We start from the raw sequence: 19,293 nt of genomic DNA, 5'->3' as shown, positions 1-19,293 counted from the left end.
AGGATAATTATACCACACCTTAACAATCTTTAAAGTCCCCACATTTGTTCTTTCATTCATTTCTATGTCAAACCAATTCCCCTCATTTCCAGAGATGAAGAAAATGACAGCCATCCAGTTAGCTGAGAACTCCTCGTCCAAGTCAATGACTCTGATTTGGAGCAAATTGGAGTTCAGAGAGTTTTCTTCGATTCTTAGGGCATACTGAAACGAGAAGCAAGAAGCCTTAGCATACACTGTGAGGGAGAGAATGATACTAGACTTACACTGGGTGTCCATAGTTACTCATGATTTAGAAAGGGGATCTATGTTTAGAGTCTGTCTTTTCATTGTTCAAATATTTGGCCCCTGTGCATTACATACATAAGCACAGACAAAGGACATGTCTACCTTGGGTTGTATGTGACTAAGGATAACATAGACATCTGTAAAGAGGATTGCCCAAACACATTTTGGCATGTGATGAACTGAAAGTCATTCCTTTCAAAGGCAAGCACTTACCGAAGACTGTTCCATGTATGGGATGTTGTCATTGACATCGAGGATTTTGATGCTGCATTCGCAGTCTGCTGACATGCCATCTGCCCCGCCATCTCGGTCTGAGCCTCTTACAGCAAGGGAATATTGGCTGTATTGCTGCACACACACATGACAGACAATATCACAGTTGACATAGACAGTCCTGATTCTGTCTCATGCAGAGTTCTTTTAAAATGTTGGCTCATGATTTACATAAATCTATGGTGGTGATAAGGGTACCACCGATCATTGAAAACTCATATCTCACATGAATCAATATGAAAGTCACCACGTCGAGTCCCTCAAATGCTTCTTCGGCCTCATTGAAAAGAAGCAGCATGCTTTAAAAGTCTCATTGCTTATGTTTTTGCTCAGAATTTGAAAACGTTTCTGAAGGGCAAATTGGGTCAAAACGATCAGGAGGGAAGAGCTGAAAGTTTACCAAGAATTTTGGCATGACAGTTCCATATCTCTCATAACCAGCCCCTGATGAGCAAGAATAAAGAGATCCAGATGTGCATTTCTGGGGCGGCAGGTTGTGGCAGTGGGATTATGGAGGTTCTAGCTCCTTGATTCTACTCAATGGTGCTTACATTTCAGAAGCTGGTAAAAGCTGTGACTCCTTTTCCAGACACAAGCATATTTGCTTTCTCATTGAAAACTGCGATACTATCTTAGAGGCTTCATAGTTAGACATCTTGAGGTCTCTCCATGGACGCCTGGTTAAAAATATCTGGAGTTTTTTCCCTTACTGTTTAGAGCTCTCTACTGCTAAAACTCTTTAGACATGAAAGGAGTTTCACTGGGTTCTTTAAGAAAGTCCAAGAAAGAGCTAATCAGCCGTGGGCAAACTACGGCCCGCGGGCCGGATCCGGCTGTTCTATCCGGTTCTCTTGCTCTCCCCTCCGCTCCTTTACTTTGAATTTATATTAGTTCACCCAAACACTCCATCCATGCTTTTGTTCCGGCCCTCCGGTCCAGTTTAAGAACCCATTGTGGCCCTCGAGTCAGAAAGTTTGCCCACCCCTGAAAGTAGTCAATTTCTTCTGATCGTAACTTTCAAACAAGTATCAAAAGAGAGGTAGGTTACCTAGAAACTGATGGCATTTAGATAATTAAAGAGTGTAGAAATAATCTGATTTATCCTAAGCCTCCAGGTTAGCAATAGGAGTTTGTCATTTTTAAATAACTATAATTATTAAAATAAAATTTGATTGAGTATTAATTAGAAAATAACACTTTCTCATGTATATTCTTACAGTACATGCAGGTTAGCTATATTCTATTTTAAAATAATGAAAAGTTGATTTTTTACATTAAGTTATGGGACCACATGGCATGATAGAAAGAAACCATGTAATGGTGATTCTAACTTGGTAACACTCACTAATTGTTTTCTTATTCATAAATGAAAAGATTGATCTGGAAGTTATTTAATTTCTATCTATCATTCTGTTTCTGCGATTCATTTCCCAGAGTAATCAGTGGGTTGTCAGCAGCTGCAGCACAGGAAGAAAACAAAGATTTCTGTTGTCAAATGAGCTTAGGATGCACCAGGTTAAAGAAAGAGAAACAAGTTTCCTAGCCTTTGAAAACTCGTGGAGCCTCGACCACGTTTGCATGCACTGTGATCACCAAGATGGGGGCTAGAAGAGCAAATGTCTTTTAAATTTATTTCACTAGAGAACTCACTTTTTTCATAAAATGGAGCTTTTGCCTCTACTGCTACGCATATTTTTATGTACTCTCAGAATGTAGTTTTCTCAGTGTAAGGCAAACCGTAAGTAAGATTAAATGAAAGACAAGAATATAAAATGTATGTGAGGAGTCCCCATATTTTCATCTTAAAGATTTTTATGTCATTACCATTATGTGAAAAGGTTATGTAACTAAATTTTTTAAATATAGTTTCCTCTTTTTTTCTTACTTAGGTACTCTTGCTTTTAGATTCAGTTGCTATGAACTAACAACCCATTCGAAGAAAAAGCAATTACCTCTCTGTCTAGAAAATTATTCATTGTCCGAATTTCTCCAGTGTATCTGTTGATAATAAACATGGGTGAATCAGAAGGTTCCTGGCTGATGATCTTAAAGGCGATTTTTGAGTTCAAATTATTGGGCTCGTCTGCATCGGTAGCATTGAGTCTCATCACCAGCGTATCTAGAAAGCAGGGAGAATGGTTGCAAATGGACAGTTTGTATGTATCTTTCTTATTGCTTGTAATTACTTTTCCACGAAGAGCTTAGGCTAGTTGGTTCATATAATGTGTACTCTACCATTTTTGTTCTCTACTTCTTCGACATATTCATGCCTTAGCTCCTTTCTTTACCTTTACGTTGAGAAAAAGATCACATTTGACCAAGAACCTAGCTATTACTGGTAGTTAGAAAACAACGAAATGTTTTATTCTGCCTTTCCATTTCTTATTCCAGTATAATGATTTCTTTTTACGGCTTTTGTGCTGAAACAAAATGATATTTCTCAACTGTCCAGCACTTTTTAGTGAGAGAAAGGGGAGGAGCAGTATGAATGAAGGTGGATGGGATTGCCCTTCAGAGCAGTCAGCTCGGAGGCTCCATTCTCTGCCCAGGGCCCCTGCCCCCTGTGCCAAGTCCTTTTGGAATGTTCCCTAAGGAGTCTACTCCGGAGCTGGTAGGAGCGTCACCAGACAGAATTCCTCTCCTTGATTTGGAGCTGTTTGTTGCCTGTGACCAACCGAAGCTGCGTTCGCAGTGGAAGGGAAACCTGTATGGAGACTTCCTCGTGCCTCTGTCTTCTGCTCGCTTTTCTAGAATTACCTCTTACATTGGTGATGTGGTACATCGACATAATCTACTTCTAGCGGACTGGCTGTTAAGAATGATCTGAAAGCCCATAGGTTCTTGTTTACTTCAGAAAGTTGACTACTCACTTGCATTGGAGTTTTCTTCTATTTGTCCTAGGAAACTAGACATAGAAAATACTGGAGGGTTGTCATTTATATCCAAAACCCGGACTCGGAGCTCCAGGGGCCTCTCTAAATCTTGGCCCTGTAAGTTCAGAGCCCGGCAGTAGATCTGGAAGAAGAAAAAAGGAAGAATTACATGATGCAACAAATATTGAGTTTTTACTTTGGACGCTCTACTAGGCACTGTGTAACTAAAAGAAGAATAAGACTTTATTTCCTACTGGAGTGTAAGCACAGCAGTACTTATAGTCAATAAGGGTGGCACACATGTACTCAAAATACCGCTTAAGGAAAGGTAACATGATCAGTTACAAAAGGATGAGCAACAATAGTATGACATCATAGGGGATGTAATGACTGAGATCAATCTTCAAAGAGGTTTTCAAGCTGGGGATTGGTAGGGTGTCCCCATCAAAGGGATTCATTAAGGGAAGAAGCAAAGGGATGAAAATGCATTGTTTGAAATTGGGAATAGGGCCTTTGTGGGGGTTGAGGCTGTGGTAAAGGAGAGTCACGTGAGGGCTTCCAAGAAATATAGCATTCATAAGCGAGGTGGAGGCTGTATGGGTGTTGGTGCTATTGTTATTATTACCAGACGTATACATAAATTAATGTATACTATTTTACCTATTTTGGTATATTTCATTTAAAAACCTATTATGCTTTAACCAAAGCTAATAGGCTGCCATGTTGATTTAGAGAGTTTTGGGGAAAACATTATGGGAAATAAGGCAGGAATATATATTTGGAATAGAAGACTAAGGAATTAAAATAGTCTTAGGAAGGAATACAGACAAGTAGTACGAGTGAAAGCAGCAAACATAGACGACTACTGGAGGTATTTTTGGATATGGTTTGATAGTGTTTTAATAGAAGAGGTTACAAAATCCAGACAGGTTGTCCTTCTTTACTTTTTAAAATAGTTTTATTTATTGATTTTAGAGAGATAGAAGGAGGAAGGAAGAGAGAGAGAGAGAGACACCTGACTGGGGATGGAACCTGAAATCCTTGGTGTATATCAGGATGATGCCTTGCTAACTAAGCTACCCAGCCAGCGCCTATTTCTTTATTTTTAAGTTTAAGTTTTAACAAGTGTTGACCGTGATGGGAGCAACTCACAGGACAGCAGAAGAGACACGGAAAAACAAAGTTAGTACAAGAAGGTTCTTGAAGAACTAGGTAATTATGGGACAATGGGAACTCCTGAGATATACTGGAGAAAACAGAACACGCATCTTGCTTTTGGAACATTTCTGAGCAGGCGGAGAGAATTAATTGTAGGAGTTTGTGGTGAAGAGCCTCAGATTTTTGTAATGAAGTTGGTCATGAGGTCAGCTGCTTAAAATAGAAATGAGGTTAAGGGTTCGAAGAGTAAGCACTTACACTTTGTCACAGCTAGTGGAGAAGAGAGGAAGATTCGGGTAAGGAGGAGCTGAAGTCTTTCCAAGGCACAGTCTGTGCTCCAGGGAGCTTGAGCAGTGTGTGCTTATACTCATTATGCTCACTCAGGAAAGGCTCTCAAGGTACCTACAGACTCATCCCTAGGCACTGGAGCTAGAGGGGACCAACGTTCCCAACTGAATTAAAGACAAAGAAGTAAACGTTGAGCACTTTCCCTTCTAGCAAATGCTCTAGCTTGCCAGTGGGGCCAGACCGGAGGCTAGCGTTTTTCCTAAGGCGCTCATGCGAGACACCCCTCTGTCTCTCTGTCTTCCCTGTGTGTCTCTGGGGTCATAGTTGCTCATGAATTAAGAGACAACCAAAAAATGCCTAATACTGAGACGCCTGAAATCAAATCAAGTATGATCTGAGCTTAAGATATTCTCCAAATAATTTAGGCCTAAACATATACACTGAGTGGCCAGATTATGATGATCTCTGAATGCATAATAATCTGGCCACTCAGTGTATATCCTATATAATAAAAGGCTAATATGCAAATTGTCCCCTCGACCAGAAGTTCGACCAGCAGGCAGGCTGGCCAACCACCCATGTCCCCTCCCCCTGGCCAGGCTGGCTGGACCCCACCCATGCACGAATTCATGCACTGGGCCTCTAATTCATGCATCTGGCCACACTCTCTCTCTCTCTATAGAGAGAGAGAGTGTGGCCAGATTATTATGCATTCAGAGATCATAATAATCGGGCCACTCAGAGTATATTGACACGGCACCCACTTACAATGAAAAACGGAGTGACTTCTCGGTCAACTATGGATGTTATGTTAATTTCACCAGTTTTTTGATTGATAACGAAGATTCCAAAAGGTGGTTGATCAATTCCTACTCCAGAGATGCGGTATGTAACTTGCTGGTTTGCAGCACAATCTGAATGAATCTGCAGAAAGAGTACAAGTGAAATTACAGGATGCAAAAAAAAATCTGCTATGTTTCATGTGTAATAGCTGTCTTTTTAGAGAGTTATTGACTGTAGCTGTCTTTTTAGAGAGTTATTGACTGTCGTGAAATCCCAGTTATTTGGGGGGAAATTCTGGAAGTAGAGAATTATTTTCCTAGTTAGTGGTATGGTTATAGTGCTAGTACTTTTCAGTGGTAACTAGTAATGTAATAGAAGACATTCAATTGTATATTTACCAAATAATAAAAAAGTAAAATAACACCCTAATATGTCTAAGTCTATGCAATTGTCATTCATGAATGCATTCATTCATTCATTCATTCATTCATTCAGCATTTACAGTTTGACGGTACTATTTTCAGTCTCTGTGCTGGTATTGGTCTAGAGTAGGGAGCTTTTTGCCCTCTTGAGGAGCTGGCCAATGTTGTCATTATATAACTTTGATCTTCCATTTCAAATGTGAAGGTTGAGGTGGACTTAGGTAGGTAACAAAAGATACCTGACTACATAGAAAAGCTCTTGATTCTGAAATTGGGGAGGTAGTATTAGCAAAAAGTAAAGAGAGTACCCCAAAGAAATGGTTGCAGATACCAGGACTCTGTTCGTTGAAATAAAGTATTGTGTGGGACATGTCTCTGTGTGTATCTAAGTGAAAGTGTTATGTTTGTCTGTGTAGGGATATGTATTTGTATATGAGTGAATCTATGTGTGGGGATGTGTTTCTGAATGTGCCTCTGTGTGTGTGTGTGTGTGTGTGTGTGTAAAGACATGTAAGGGGAAGTGAAAGGAGAAAAATTTTTTGAAAAGAGGTACACTGTGAATGTTCATAAACAAGCCAAAAGTAGGAATTTAATTCGAACAGATTGTGAGGTAGAGAGAGCACATGTTAAAATAGTTCCTGTAAATATGATGAGTGGCAACACACGATATTTTTAAAATCCAGAGCCTGGGGTAGCACGCGATTGTGTATTAATTTCACCAGTAAGGCGAGTCAATGTTTAACCGTCTACATGAGCGCCTACATTTCTTCATTTATCTTTTTAATGGCTTCAACTTCCATGATCTGAATGCCCGTCATTCTTTTTTCTATCATGACTTCTCAGTGAGAGACGTTCTTAAACCACGGAAAGGGCAGTTCTTTGGGAATGTTAACGGCATCCGCTTTGACCGTGGCGTTGCTGTTTGGGGGTTGACACTTACTTTGGCTATTGGGTTCCGCTTTGAGTTGTCTTCGCCTTCACGGCAGGCGGCAGCGAACTTGATCCACTCGCGCTTGTGCCTCCTGATGGAGTGCCATCTGACGGTGCCATTCTTAGCGCTGTAATCTCTGACCTTGAACGGGCAGGGGGAAGGGATGGCACCTATTAGCGTTTATTCAGAATTCACACTCCAACAAAGAAGCTGTGGGAGGACTCACTGTCATGTCAGAGAGGCTGCTCTTTGGGACGATTGGTAATTTTCGTACTCTGTTAACTTCAGCATAACACTAACGTTACTTATAAGGATGATTTTTTTGGGGGGTGGGGGTGGGGTGAGGTACAGGGGTATGTTGTTACTCCCAAACCATTTTCTTAGTTTTTAATTTGAAAACGTAAATTTGCTATATGTTACCTGGATTCGAAATTCACTGTTAACTTCCACCAACACCTATAAAAAATAAGATAAACAATAATAGTTAATTTTTAACTAAATGCTTTACAGTTTATGTTATCAAATCACTAAAAAGTCAAATCTGCGTCATTAAAATTATTTCCTCAGTCTGGAGAGCAGGGGACTGGCTTATTTCTCAGGTCTGATAATGATCTTAAGGATTCTTTTCCTTTTGGTTTTTACTTTTCAATTTTGCTCTTCCTTTTTTAATTACTTTTATTTTTAACCTCTTTTTTTTTTTTAATTCTATCTTATGCAGATACTTGTAGTCATATGAGCTAGGACATTTGAAGCTGTAAGCCAGTGGGAATGAAGGTTGGAAACTTGGGTTCTGTTAGTCAATCTTGTGCCTGAAGAGCTGGGGATGTTCAACAATAAGTTATGATACTAAAAGCTTTGAGTACAGTATTAGCAGCTGAGTGGTCACAGGTGGAAATAGGAAAATAATGTTTTGGGGTGAAGAAAGCATACAAAGCAGAAAGTATCCAGAGAGCTTCCAAAATATTTGCTTCTTCACATTCTAATTCTCAATGGCCACTTTTCTATTATTCTTGAAAATCTTAAGATATTAAGTTTCGTACTGGCTTGGAAATATCTATATCTATATGTATGTATGTATGTATGTATGTATGTATGTATGTATCTATCTATCTATCTATCTATCTATCTATAAACAGGGAATATGCTAATTAACCGGGTGTCACGACCGCTCAGGTAAAGGCTGCATGTGCAAATGGGCGGGAGGGACTGCGTGCCACCCCCAGCCCCAGTGGCCGTGGGGAGGGTGGGGCTGGGGGCGGGCTGGAGCGGAGACACAACACACAGGAGCACCTGCCCCCACCCCAGCAGACACAACGTGGCAGGCACTACACGGGTCAGGTGCGGGTCCCGGCCCCCTGCGGGGTGCCTCCTCACGTGATTTCAATCGCGTGCTGGGCCTCTAGTGAGACTATAAAGTTCTCAAATAAAAGCAAATAGTTTTCTCTGTGTGAAAAATGAGCTCATGTTTGATGTTTGCACTACACAATAGATGATGCCAGTGCACCCTTCCGTGGCCAGGAGAAGGAATTCCTGGCCATGGGAGGGGCAAATGGCGGGGCAGGCAGCTTCCAGCCGCCTTTCCTCCTGCATAGTGGTGAGCAAGTCAGGCAGAGGCTGCAGGTCCAGCTCAGGCTGGCCTTGATCTTTACGAATGATTTGTAGAGTTAAAACAGGGTAATTTAACTTATTTTCTTTAAATACCAACGGCATTTCTAAGAACACAAACACTTGCCGAAACCGGTTTGGCTCAGTGGATAGAGCATCGGCCTGCGGACTGAAGGGTCCCAGGTTTGATTCCGGTCAAGGGCATGTACCTTGGTTGCGGGCACATCCCCAGTAGGGGGTGTGCAGGAGGCAGCTGATCGATGTTTCTCTCTCATCGATGTTTCTAGCTCTCTATCCCTCTCCCTTCCTCTCTGTAAAATATCAATAAAATATATTTAAATAAAAAAAAATAAATAAAAACACAAACACTTATGTAATACATTTAATATATCAATATACTTAAGACATTGTAAATATCTATCTAAAAATTAGGTGTGAATTTGAAGGCTAGTTTGCATTTATTAAGTTTTAAATTGCACTTAGAATTAGTAAATACAGCATGAATCTTTAGTTCGTATTTCTGCCTAAATAGGACATTTTTAACTTCTCCTTGAACTTTCATTAGACTTGCAAAGTATGAAAACTGTTATTGCAAACAGGCTTTATCTGTGTTACTAATAAAATAAAATTATGGTTTGCATTTTAAAAAATACTGATACATAATAGTAATTTCAAAATATGGTAAATTACTTTTTATAGTGAATTTTAATTTCACCATTAAATTAAAAATAAAATTTTATTGTTTACATTTTTAAAAAATCACCATAATTGATAATTCAAGAAACTTTATATTATGGTTAATATGAGTAGTTTAAAATTATAATATTTTTATTATAGGAGTTACATACTCATGGTATATATTTAATGTTACTCATGATCATTATCACCATTACAATTCCCTAAATGATAACTAAATACTAGACAACGTGTTTAGAGAAACCCATGCATTGCATCTTCACAAGTCCATGTGGTCAATACTATAATTATCTTCACTTTACAGATGAGGAAATTGAGGTTTCCATATTAATTTATGGCTAAATCCAATCCAATCCAATTCAGTCTAAATTTGTGCGTAGGTGTGGGTTTTACAAGTAAGTGCAAGATAGCCTATTTCACGTAAATAAAATAAAATATACTACAGATGACTGACATTCCAATTTTGAGAATTCAAAAAAAAATCCTGATTTTAATCTCATATTAGCCTTGTGATTAGGAATCAAGCTCATATTATATACAATAACAAGAACAATAATAATAGAAATACTGGTGTGTGTGTGTGTGTGTGTGTGTGTGTGTGTAAGGAAAGTAAATGGCCCACATGGTCCGTATTGTAGAATCCGACTTGGGTGCGGAGATGAACCCATGTTAATGCAGCTGCGTGCTTCTTGCTACCTTGAACTCATGAGCACTTGGTCCTCTCGTTGGTGGGTGTTGGGTGGGGGTGTGAGGCACCTTATTTGTCTGCCATTTCTTCATAGCTACAGATGGTGTATTCACCTGTTATCTGTCTGGCACTTCCTCTCCACATGAAGTGTCGGTGCCACTGTTTGCTTTGGAGAACTGGCCAGATGACTAACCTGACTTGATGAAGCTGGGTCATTATTTTTCCCACGAGAGGCAACTTAGGCAGAAGACCAAGCAGGTTTCACCATACAGTCAGGCTCTTAATTAGATTAGTAATTAAAAAACTGCCGGGTCTGCTTAAAAATACGTTGTGTGGACATAACCCTATTACCTTTTGCTCAGTCTAAAATAATCTCTGAAACGAAGTCACTCTTTGACTTTCAAAGGCTAAATAAAGAGAGAAAAAGAGCATTTGGTACGGTCAGAACACTTTCAATGTACTTCCTAAATTCTCTGAGCTTCAGTTTTCTCATTCATAAAATGACAGGAGTTGCCTGGATTATATCCAGTTACCTTTCGAATTCTAACACCAAATCCCTGTGTGCAATAGGAAAATATTCAAGTTTCTTGATCATGGGAAATGGATGATAAAATTGTGAATTTAAAAGATGACCACCAACAATTGATGGAGGCAGCGGGAAGAGGCAGCGATTACAGGCCAGGAGCAGTTGAGTTTCTGCATCAAGTCCGTGCAGGGATGAGGAGCAGCAGTGGCAGTGGGAAGAGACTGAGAAGGATCAAAGCAGAGATACTGCTTGACTGAAACCCGCGGGGTTTGAGAAAGGGTGGGATGTGGGCGTGAGGAAGGGAAGAGTCTCAGGTGGGAGCAGTTGGAACGTGGAGATCAGGAGCAAGGCAGAAGCAGGATCTGGCAGGTTAGAACAAACCTAGATGCTAGCGATATGCCCGGGGAAGATGCTCAGCGATTGGAATATGTGTCAGCACCGTGAACAATAGTTCGGGCCTGATACACAGATTTGAGAGACACCTGCTGAGGTCAGATGGTTGCAATCGTGGGAGAATTTGAGATCCCTAAAGTAGAGCATACAGCAAAGCAACAGCCCGTGGCCGAGGATGACCCAGGGGAATTCCTATGTTTATATAGCTGGGAACAATGACAATAAACAAGAAACAGCAAAAGAGGTAGAAAAGAAGTGGCCAACAAAATAGGAAGAAAATATAATGCAATGCCATGGTTATCAAAGGAAGGGAGAAGTGAAAGACAGATATAGTGTGAACATGTGTCCGATGATATAAGAAAAGGTGACAGAGTGAATCCTGAGAAAATCCTGAGGTTTTCTGTGACCTTCAGGAGTTCTGTGACCTTCAGGAGAAAGCCTTCAATTGGGTGGAACAAGCTCTGCCTGACTGACAAGATAGAGGAGAGGAGATAAGGGTGCCACTTTCTTTTGGAGAGATTTGGTGGTATAAGGAAATAGAAGCAGTAGCAGAATTAGATGGTGTCCAAGGAGATATTTGGGGAGAGGGAGATGCGGATTTTTGAAGGTCCAGAAAGGGGGGAGGAGGAGGTTTTGAGTTGAAGCAGGAAAGGTTGAGAAAGCATTGCCTGGAGGTATTGTGATGGCCAGGAGGGGGTCCGAAGAAAGAAAGGGCTCTGAAGACAGAGGGTGGGGAAGAGTGAAGAGATGGAGATTAAAATCAGTGGATTAGGAGAGGGAAATTGAAGGACATCATACTGGATGATCCAGACCCTGTCCCTCGAATAAGGGTGAGGCTATTTTTTTGTAACTGGGGGAGTAGTTTGGATTCTGAAATAACTTGGGAACACATCCTGGGGAGGCTGTGAAGGAGATTTATGAGGGATGAATACAGGGCTGTCAAGCTCCCTGAGCACATCTCAGCTCTCTTGCCCACTGGATAGGGGCATTGGGGTAAGTCACTCAGCCATTCTGTGTCTCATTTGCATATGAGACTAAAGCCTTTTTTAATCCCAGAATTCTAAGAGCAATAAAGAAGTCACTTGAAGTGAATCCTCAATGACTCTTCCCTTCATTTCTAATTTAGAAGCCAATCCACATATAAACAAAACAAACAACCAAAAACACACACACACACAAAACACCAACAACCACAGAATACAAAATTGATGCTAATTTCAATGATTCTCTAATTATACTTATTTTTGGTTCTTTTCTTTTAATACTGAGTTTTACATTTCTTTGTATGTAACAAAATGGCCTTGAAAGTAGTAATTTATAATTTTTTCAAGGAAAACCTCTTCCATTTCATAATTGTGAGTTGGTCTTCCAGTTACTTGACAGTTTTTGTTAAGCATCAAGTTCTAATGTATTTAACTCTTATCACCACCACAAGAATGAACTTGAGACAAAGCTAAAATATAACAATTTGCTTCTTTAAAAAAGTCCTCTTTTGTCTTTCCTGTGCATTACTTGCATGAAAGCTACCAGTCTGGAGTTGACTTCTGAATAGGTTGATTTATTTGTTCATTGGTTTACTTACTTATTTGACAAATATATATTGAATGTGTATTGTGTGGATCCAAGGCTGTAATAAGACCTTTAAGGAGCTTAAGCCTTAAAAGTATTATGGTAAGTAAGCCTTAGATGAAATGTAAAATAAATGTAATAATACACCATTTAAAAAGTGCTAGGGAACCTCAACATGATGATTTCCATGTTTAATACCCTGACACGTTTTTGGAGTGTGTGAGGGAAGGGAAATAGAAACTGTCCCCAAATTCCCTTCCGATGCCTCCACGTTGTGAGATTAGACACCTATGGCGCACTCTTGCATCAGCGCAATGCACTATGAAAGGTACAAAGCGAGTGAGACAGAAGCTGCCCTCGCCTAGCTTACAGTCAGGTAGCTTTAGGAGCAGCAGGCAGCCATTCATTCATTAGTGGGATGTGGCTTCACAGTGGACAAGACCGGTTGAGGGCAGGATCAGCAGCCACTGGCATTTAAACCACTTGGCCCTGTCGGAGGCCACGCAAGGAATTTGCATGCCCAGCATAATCAGCGGGGGTGGCGTGCCCCAGCGTTCTGCAAGGGAGTTCCCTCATTGACGGAGCGTGGCCGTCCAGCTGCCAGCCCAGCATGCCTCCTGTCGCACCCAGGCCGTGCCTCTCAGGACCGGGGAGATCAGCCACGGCGTCCTTTGGGAATGCACAGTGAAGAAAGAGTTGCCAGAAATCAAGTGCTTTGGGGATGGACAAGAGGCTGTTTTTCTAGACTCGGGAGCCTTGTGAAATAGGTGTCTCTTGGCCCCGAGGGGCCAAGCCTTCAGATTCATCAAGGCAGCATTGTCCCGTGCGTTGGGTTTTTCTGTTGCCTAACCCAGGCATGGCGACATGTTGGACTGGGTGGCAACGAAAACCAATTAAATGGTGAGACATTTGCCCGCCCCCTTTTCCTAAGGCGAAAGGAGTTGCTCGTCCTAAATGTGTCGGAAACCTACAGTTGAGAGCGCCGTGCAGATGGCAATGATCTTGTTAAATTCAGTTTGTAAATTTTACTAAACAGGCGAGCAGAAACACCTCTTCATTTTCTAGGAAAAAATTGACTGGAAGACTAACATCTATAATATGTATCATCGTCATTTGCGCTCAAGAAAGCATAAGGACGCCCCTGTTTGCTTGTCTTCCGTTGAGGCTGTAGGAGTTCGCTAGCTCTCCCGCTGTGCTCCGCATCAGGAAACAGTTATGGGGACTTAAGATGTCCAGTTCTAACAGGTTGATGAACTATGTAATAAAGCACATGCAGGGGTGGGCAGAAGTAGGCTTACGGTTGTGATACAAATAAATAGTACAATAATGAATAAATAATAATGCAAGAATCAGCTGGTTCACGTACTCACAACTGCAAACCTCCTTTTTTTGTGTATTGTCACGTGAGTGCTGAGAAATACTCAGATAAATGCCTACTTAAATACAGAATACCTTCAGCTAAGGTGAAAGAGTGGAGTTGATCAGGTAGTTGCAGGTTTGTTTGTTTTTTTAGAGGAAATGTTAACCATGGAAAGAGAAGAAGCTAGGCTAGTGTGATGTACCGAAGAAACGGGATCATTCTTGGCACTGAAGAATGGGTTATTTGCGTTCGTTGCCGCAGAAGTTGGCCTTTATAGAAGAAGTCACCTTGGAAGCGCACTGATTGGACCTGGCAAAGTTACACGTGATGTTTAGAAATCATGAGAACTATAAAAACCCTGCTGGTTCCAGTTTGCTTTCCCACAGTGACAATGCCATACCTCGTACCAGGGGCCCAACCATCCTTAGAGACTTCTTGTATTGGTGCATAGGTAACACTGTTCTCTGGCCTAGAATACCCCCCCCCCCCCACCACACACACACACACACTGATATCATGGAAACAAAAAGGAAAGAAAAATAAACGCAGAACCAATAACATTTACTTGGCTCGCTGTGTTACAACAGGTGTAAGCTCTGTCTGTCCCAGACACTTGCCTAAATAATGGAGTCACCCTGTAGCAATGCTGGTCGCTGTGAGAGCAGGCTCTTCCCCTCCGTTCTCCGGAGCTAACGCGCTAACCTCAACAAGGCCTGTCCCTTCGAGTGTGCTGAGCAGACGGCACCGCCTGCTTGCAAACAGATGCTGCCCAGCTGGCACATGGACTTGCGTTAAAGACACCGCCAGTCCACGTGTCTTAAGGGCTTTCAGAATCGTCCAGCTAGGCCCCCTAAGGCAGGCTTTCACTATCAGTGTGGAGCAGAGGAGGGCGTAGAGACTTTACAGACCTTCCTTCCTTCCTTCCTTCCTACCTTCTTTCCTCCCTTCCTTCCTTCCTTCCTTCCTTCCTTCCTTCCTTCCTTCCTTCCTCCCTCCCTTCCTCCCTCCCCCCCTCCATCCTCCCTCCCTCCCTCCCTCCCTCCCTCCTTCCTGCCTTCCTGCCTTCCTTCCTTCCTTCCTTCCTCTCTCCCTCCCTTCCTTCCTCTCTCCCTCCCTTCCTTCCTCTCTCCCTCCCTTCCTTCCTCTCTCCCTCCCTTCCTTCCTCTCTCCCTCCCTTCCTTCCCTCCCTCCCCCCCTCCATCCTCCCTCCCTCCCTCCCTCCCTCCCTCCCTCCCTCCCTCCCTCCCTCCTTCCTGCCTTCCTGCCTTCCTTCCTTCCTTGTAAAAGCAAACATTCAGAGTGAGGCCAGCAGAAAGGTAAGGGGAAGAATTGGCTATGGTGATGGTTAATTTTCAGAAAAAGAGTATTTCAAAGCAAACATAGACTGCATAACTCCGAAGGACATTTATCTGAATTATCTGGTGAAACCAGTAGCAAAAAGGAATTGTAATTTTTACAAACCTCAGAAAGTGACGCGTTTTATAAAAGTGTTATAATAATGTAAAAGTGAAGCATTTTAATTCACCATAGAATAAGTACTTTGAAAAATAATTTTCATAAGGCATATGAGAAACTTGGTTGATTCCAAAGTAAAATACGGCAAAAACCAAACAAATAAACGAATAAACAAATAATCCACGCAAAAGAAACCTATCAAGACTCAAAAAATAAAATACAAATGTCCAGAAACCTCCCCAAGGAGAGAAAGTTCAATAAGGACACATTTGGATAAAATGATACATTATACTGAAGAATGACTAATTGGAAAGGGACTGTTTAAAGAAACTTTATAGGATGTAATTAATTAAAAATAATCATAAAATAATGAAATAACGTATCTTACAGATTCAATGAAAGCTATTCAATGAATAAACCTTGAATCAACTGTAACTATCCTAGGACTTCATAGACCAAATTGCTCTGAAATGAAAAATAAAGTATTTTATCATTTCACAATGTACAGATGTTCCTATGTTCAAATGACGTACTGCGCAACGCTCATTAATCCCTGCCACATCCAGGTTCTGACATCACCTGACCCTAAAGATCCATTAAAACGGCCATGGAATAGAGCTCTTGCTTAAAGGCAACCTGACATAAAATCATAGAAAAAAAAAAGGGCAACTTGTGCTAATGCTACCAGCTTATTGATGCTCATTTACAATGAAACCCACGATGGTGACATAACTTAATTCATAAACGGAACTAAAACTAACCAGCATACTTTGGATCAAAGATCTAACTTGTTGTTATGAAACCCAGCAATCCAGTTTTAAAATTAAGCAAGTAGAGACAAATATGAACCACAGCACCACACACATTCTGCCAAATTGGATTGCGATTTAAGCGGCACTTGCTCTGTGGGTTACATTAACCTTTTACTGTTAGACTGCGATTCAAAAATGTTTAACGTCGGTGAAATTGCGGCAACACACTGGCGCTGTACTTAGGGTTGTCTTTAACAAGAGAAAACGAATAACGTGTAAGTTATTAGTGATAAAACATTTCATTACATTTGTCTGATCATCAATGTACAGCTTGTATATCATAGTCATTAGTGATTTTCCATGAGCAAGAACTGGTATTGTAATAATTATACTTATTTCTTAATTACAGCCCTACCTTCCCCTACTATGTCATTGCTAAATCTCCCATCATGTCATTTTTTAAAGTAAAAAGATGGTTTTAAATAAATTCCGAGTGAAGCAGTGCGGGGTCTTGATATTAGAGATATGGATCCCAGCCACGTATAAAGCTGATGAGGTTCATGGGACAGTAAGGCCGGTCACAGACAGCTATGATTTGAATGTACACGGATCCCATTTTTATGTTTTAAAAATTATAGTGACTCTACCAGCAAAGATGCCGAAAGAATGACAAAAATGTTTACTTTAAAAACCAGGACACGCCTGTGCTATGGTTTTGGAAGCCAGGCTGCGAAAGAGAATTTGAACAACAAAGTGCCATGAAATAGCAGGTGACCTCCCCCAGTTCAGGGTTTTCTCAGAATGGCTTAGCCATGACTTCCATGTCAGAGATGACATACGATGCGTTGACACCGACGCCTTACTGTGATCTCCAGTCTTCAATGAAAGAGAGAAACACTGTTTAAAAACCGAGTCCATAAAGTCACCTTGTCATTAACACGCTTTTGACGGGTCTAGGCTAGAAATCACACCGAACAGCACTTTCTGAAAAGTTCCCACTGGTTTGCGACTCGAACCATCACCCAGGGTTTTGGGCAGAAGCCACTCACCAGAAGGGTGACCAGCGCCGCCGCGGTCCCGAGGTGCCAGCCCATCGCTGCCGGGCTCTCTTACATCCAGGGCCGGGGCGTGTGCTGGTTCTTCTCGCTCCCTTTGCTTTCCCCGCCTCGGCCGCTGTCGGATGGAAATAACTTCTCAGTCGGTGTTCTTACATGCAGGCTTGGAGGTGTTTCTGCCTTTGCTGGGAGAAGGACCGAAGGTACGTATAACCAGTCTGGATCCCCACCCTAAAACTTGGGCTGGTCTCACTAAAATGCTTGACAAGATCATCATTGCTCGCAGGTAAAAGCTGAGGGACACACCCTCCTCCCAGCTGGAGGCAGCTCTCGGGAGGACAGGGACTACTGGCTCCTCCACCGCAGGGTGTCAGGGGCAGGCATGCACAGAGTCAGGAGCTTGAGGGATTACAGCGTTGGTAGGGGCTTCCCACCCTCTGCTCTGCTCACAGGCTGCTGGGCTCCCTCCCGCATCAGAAAGGCAGGTGTAGTCCGGATGTGAGCTCAGATTATTCAGAGGGGACCGTGTGGACCGTGCTCACAGTCTGCTGGGCTCCCTCCCGCAACAGAAAGGCAGGTGTAGTCTGGATGGAAGCTCAGATTATTCAGAGGGGACCGTGTGGACCGTGCTCACAGGCTGCTGAGCTCCCTTCCATATCAGAAAGGCAGGTGTAGTCCGGATGGAAGCTCAGATTATTCAGAGGGGACCGTGTGGACCGTGCTCACAGGCTGCTGAGCTCCCTTCCATATCAGAAAGGCAGGTGTAGTCCGGATGTGAGCTCAGATTATTCAGAGGGGACCGTGTGGACCGTGCTCACAGGCTGCTGGGCTCCCTCCCATATCAGAAAGGCAGGTGTAGTCCGGATGGAAGCTCAGATTATTCAGAGGGGACCGTGTGGACCGTGCTCACAGGCGCAGTAGAAAACCATAAACTTTCCATTTCAGTGCATGCTAGGGAAGAGTCAGTCATTTTCAAAGTTCTCTGTGGGGCCAACAGTTTGCTAATGTGAAGAGGGAGGGGCATTGAAAGCATTCGTGCACACAAGCAGAACTGTGATACTTACAATGACGAGCTCCTCTGCCTTCAAGTGGCCAGCCTCCGTCCAGGGCAGCCTGTGCTTTTCTCTAAATGATTATCTTCTCTCCCCAACACGTTTTCTGTCTTTGAAGTGCTGCCTTTCTCCAGCGGGGTAGAAAGCAGTGCCCTGTCATGGTCAGAGGAAAAGAAAGCAATAGAAACCTCTAATTAAAGTCGTGTTGGTAACCCTTTCCGTGAGGATCAGTGCCTGACATGCCAGTAAGAGTGCAGAAAGCTGCTCGCCAGGTGAGGTGGGTGAGAAGTCAGCGCGGTTCCCAAGCTCGGAGCCAAGGACGGGGGAGCGAGCCAATTAGAACATGGGGAGCGCGCTGCAGGGCAGCTGCCCACACATGCAGATGGGGAGCCCAGCAGCCTGCGGTTTGTGGAAATACACAGGGGCTCCCGCAAGGCAGCGCTTGGCAGCCTTCCTGGGAGATGCGCTCTGCACCCCGCAATGTCCAGGATGCATACTGTGAGCGGCAGGGAGGTGATGCGGTTTGAAGAGGCAGCGTGGGACAGGAGACCCACTGGGCTGGATGAAAGCTGGTTATGATCAAAAGGATGCTAGAAATGTCCTCGAAAGGGGGGCTAGCCACAGCTTCTACAGAACACTGTCATTTCACTGCCAGTGTGCGACAGAGCAGGTGACTCAGCAGAGGTGTGAACGCCACGCTCTCCATCGTGGAGCTCAGAGGGAAGGAGGTGGGCGGCCAAGCTTACTTGCTGTGGTTACGAATGCTCACAATAAGAATGGGTTGATATAAGTAATAAAATAAAAGGAAACAGGCCAGATTTCCTATTAGTCGAGAAAGGCAGAAGGTGACTATCAACATATAAAAAAATTTAAAAATACAACAAAAAAGAAAGCGAGTGTCCACCAATGACTTGTCAGAGCAAATATTAGCAGGAGGACTGTATGTCCAGGCATGGACAGCAGAGATGCACACACTACTCTCGCCTCTTTTCAGTGGCAAGTGAGTGCTTTCTGGACCTCGAATTCTGGGCATGGCACTAGGGCAGGGGTGGGCAAACTTTTTGACTCGAGGGCCACAGTGGGTTCTTAAACTGGACCGGAGGGCCGGAACAAAAGCATGGATGGA

At 42.6% G+C, this 19,293-nt stretch overlaps 1 protein-coding gene across 1 annotated transcript in view; it reads right to left on the bottom strand.

The window, feature by feature from the left end:
- The window catches only part of DSG1 (desmoglein 1), a gene marked incomplete at both ends in the record, with an annotated part of 29,908 nt that extends 12,754 nt beyond the window's left edge, over positions 1–17,154 (bottom strand). Inside the window, 8 exons of the mRNA XM_080684205.1 lie at positions 19–204; positions 502–636; positions 2,514–2,680; positions 3,432–3,576; positions 5,649–5,804; positions 7,026–7,157; positions 7,437–7,472; positions 17,110–17,154. Of these exons, the coding sequence (XP_080540331.1) occupies positions 19–204; positions 502–636; positions 2,514–2,680; positions 3,432–3,576; positions 5,649–5,804; positions 7,026–7,157; positions 7,437–7,472; positions 17,110–17,154 (1,002 nt within the window). The remainder of the gene's footprint in view (positions 1–18; positions 205–501; positions 637–2,513; positions 2,681–3,431; positions 3,577–5,648; positions 5,805–7,025; positions 7,158–7,436; positions 7,473–17,109) is intronic.
- Between the last annotated feature and the right edge of the window lie 2,139 nt (positions 17,155–19,293).

The sequence above is a fragment of the Plecotus auritus genome (assembly GCF_963455305.1).
Source record: "Plecotus auritus genome assembly, chromosome: 8".
Classification (NCBI taxonomy): Eukaryota; Metazoa; Chordata; class Mammalia; order Chiroptera; family Vespertilionidae; genus Plecotus; species Plecotus auritus.
Note: the sequence above shows the minus strand (reverse complement) of the source record. Positions and strands in the feature narration are given on the sequence as shown.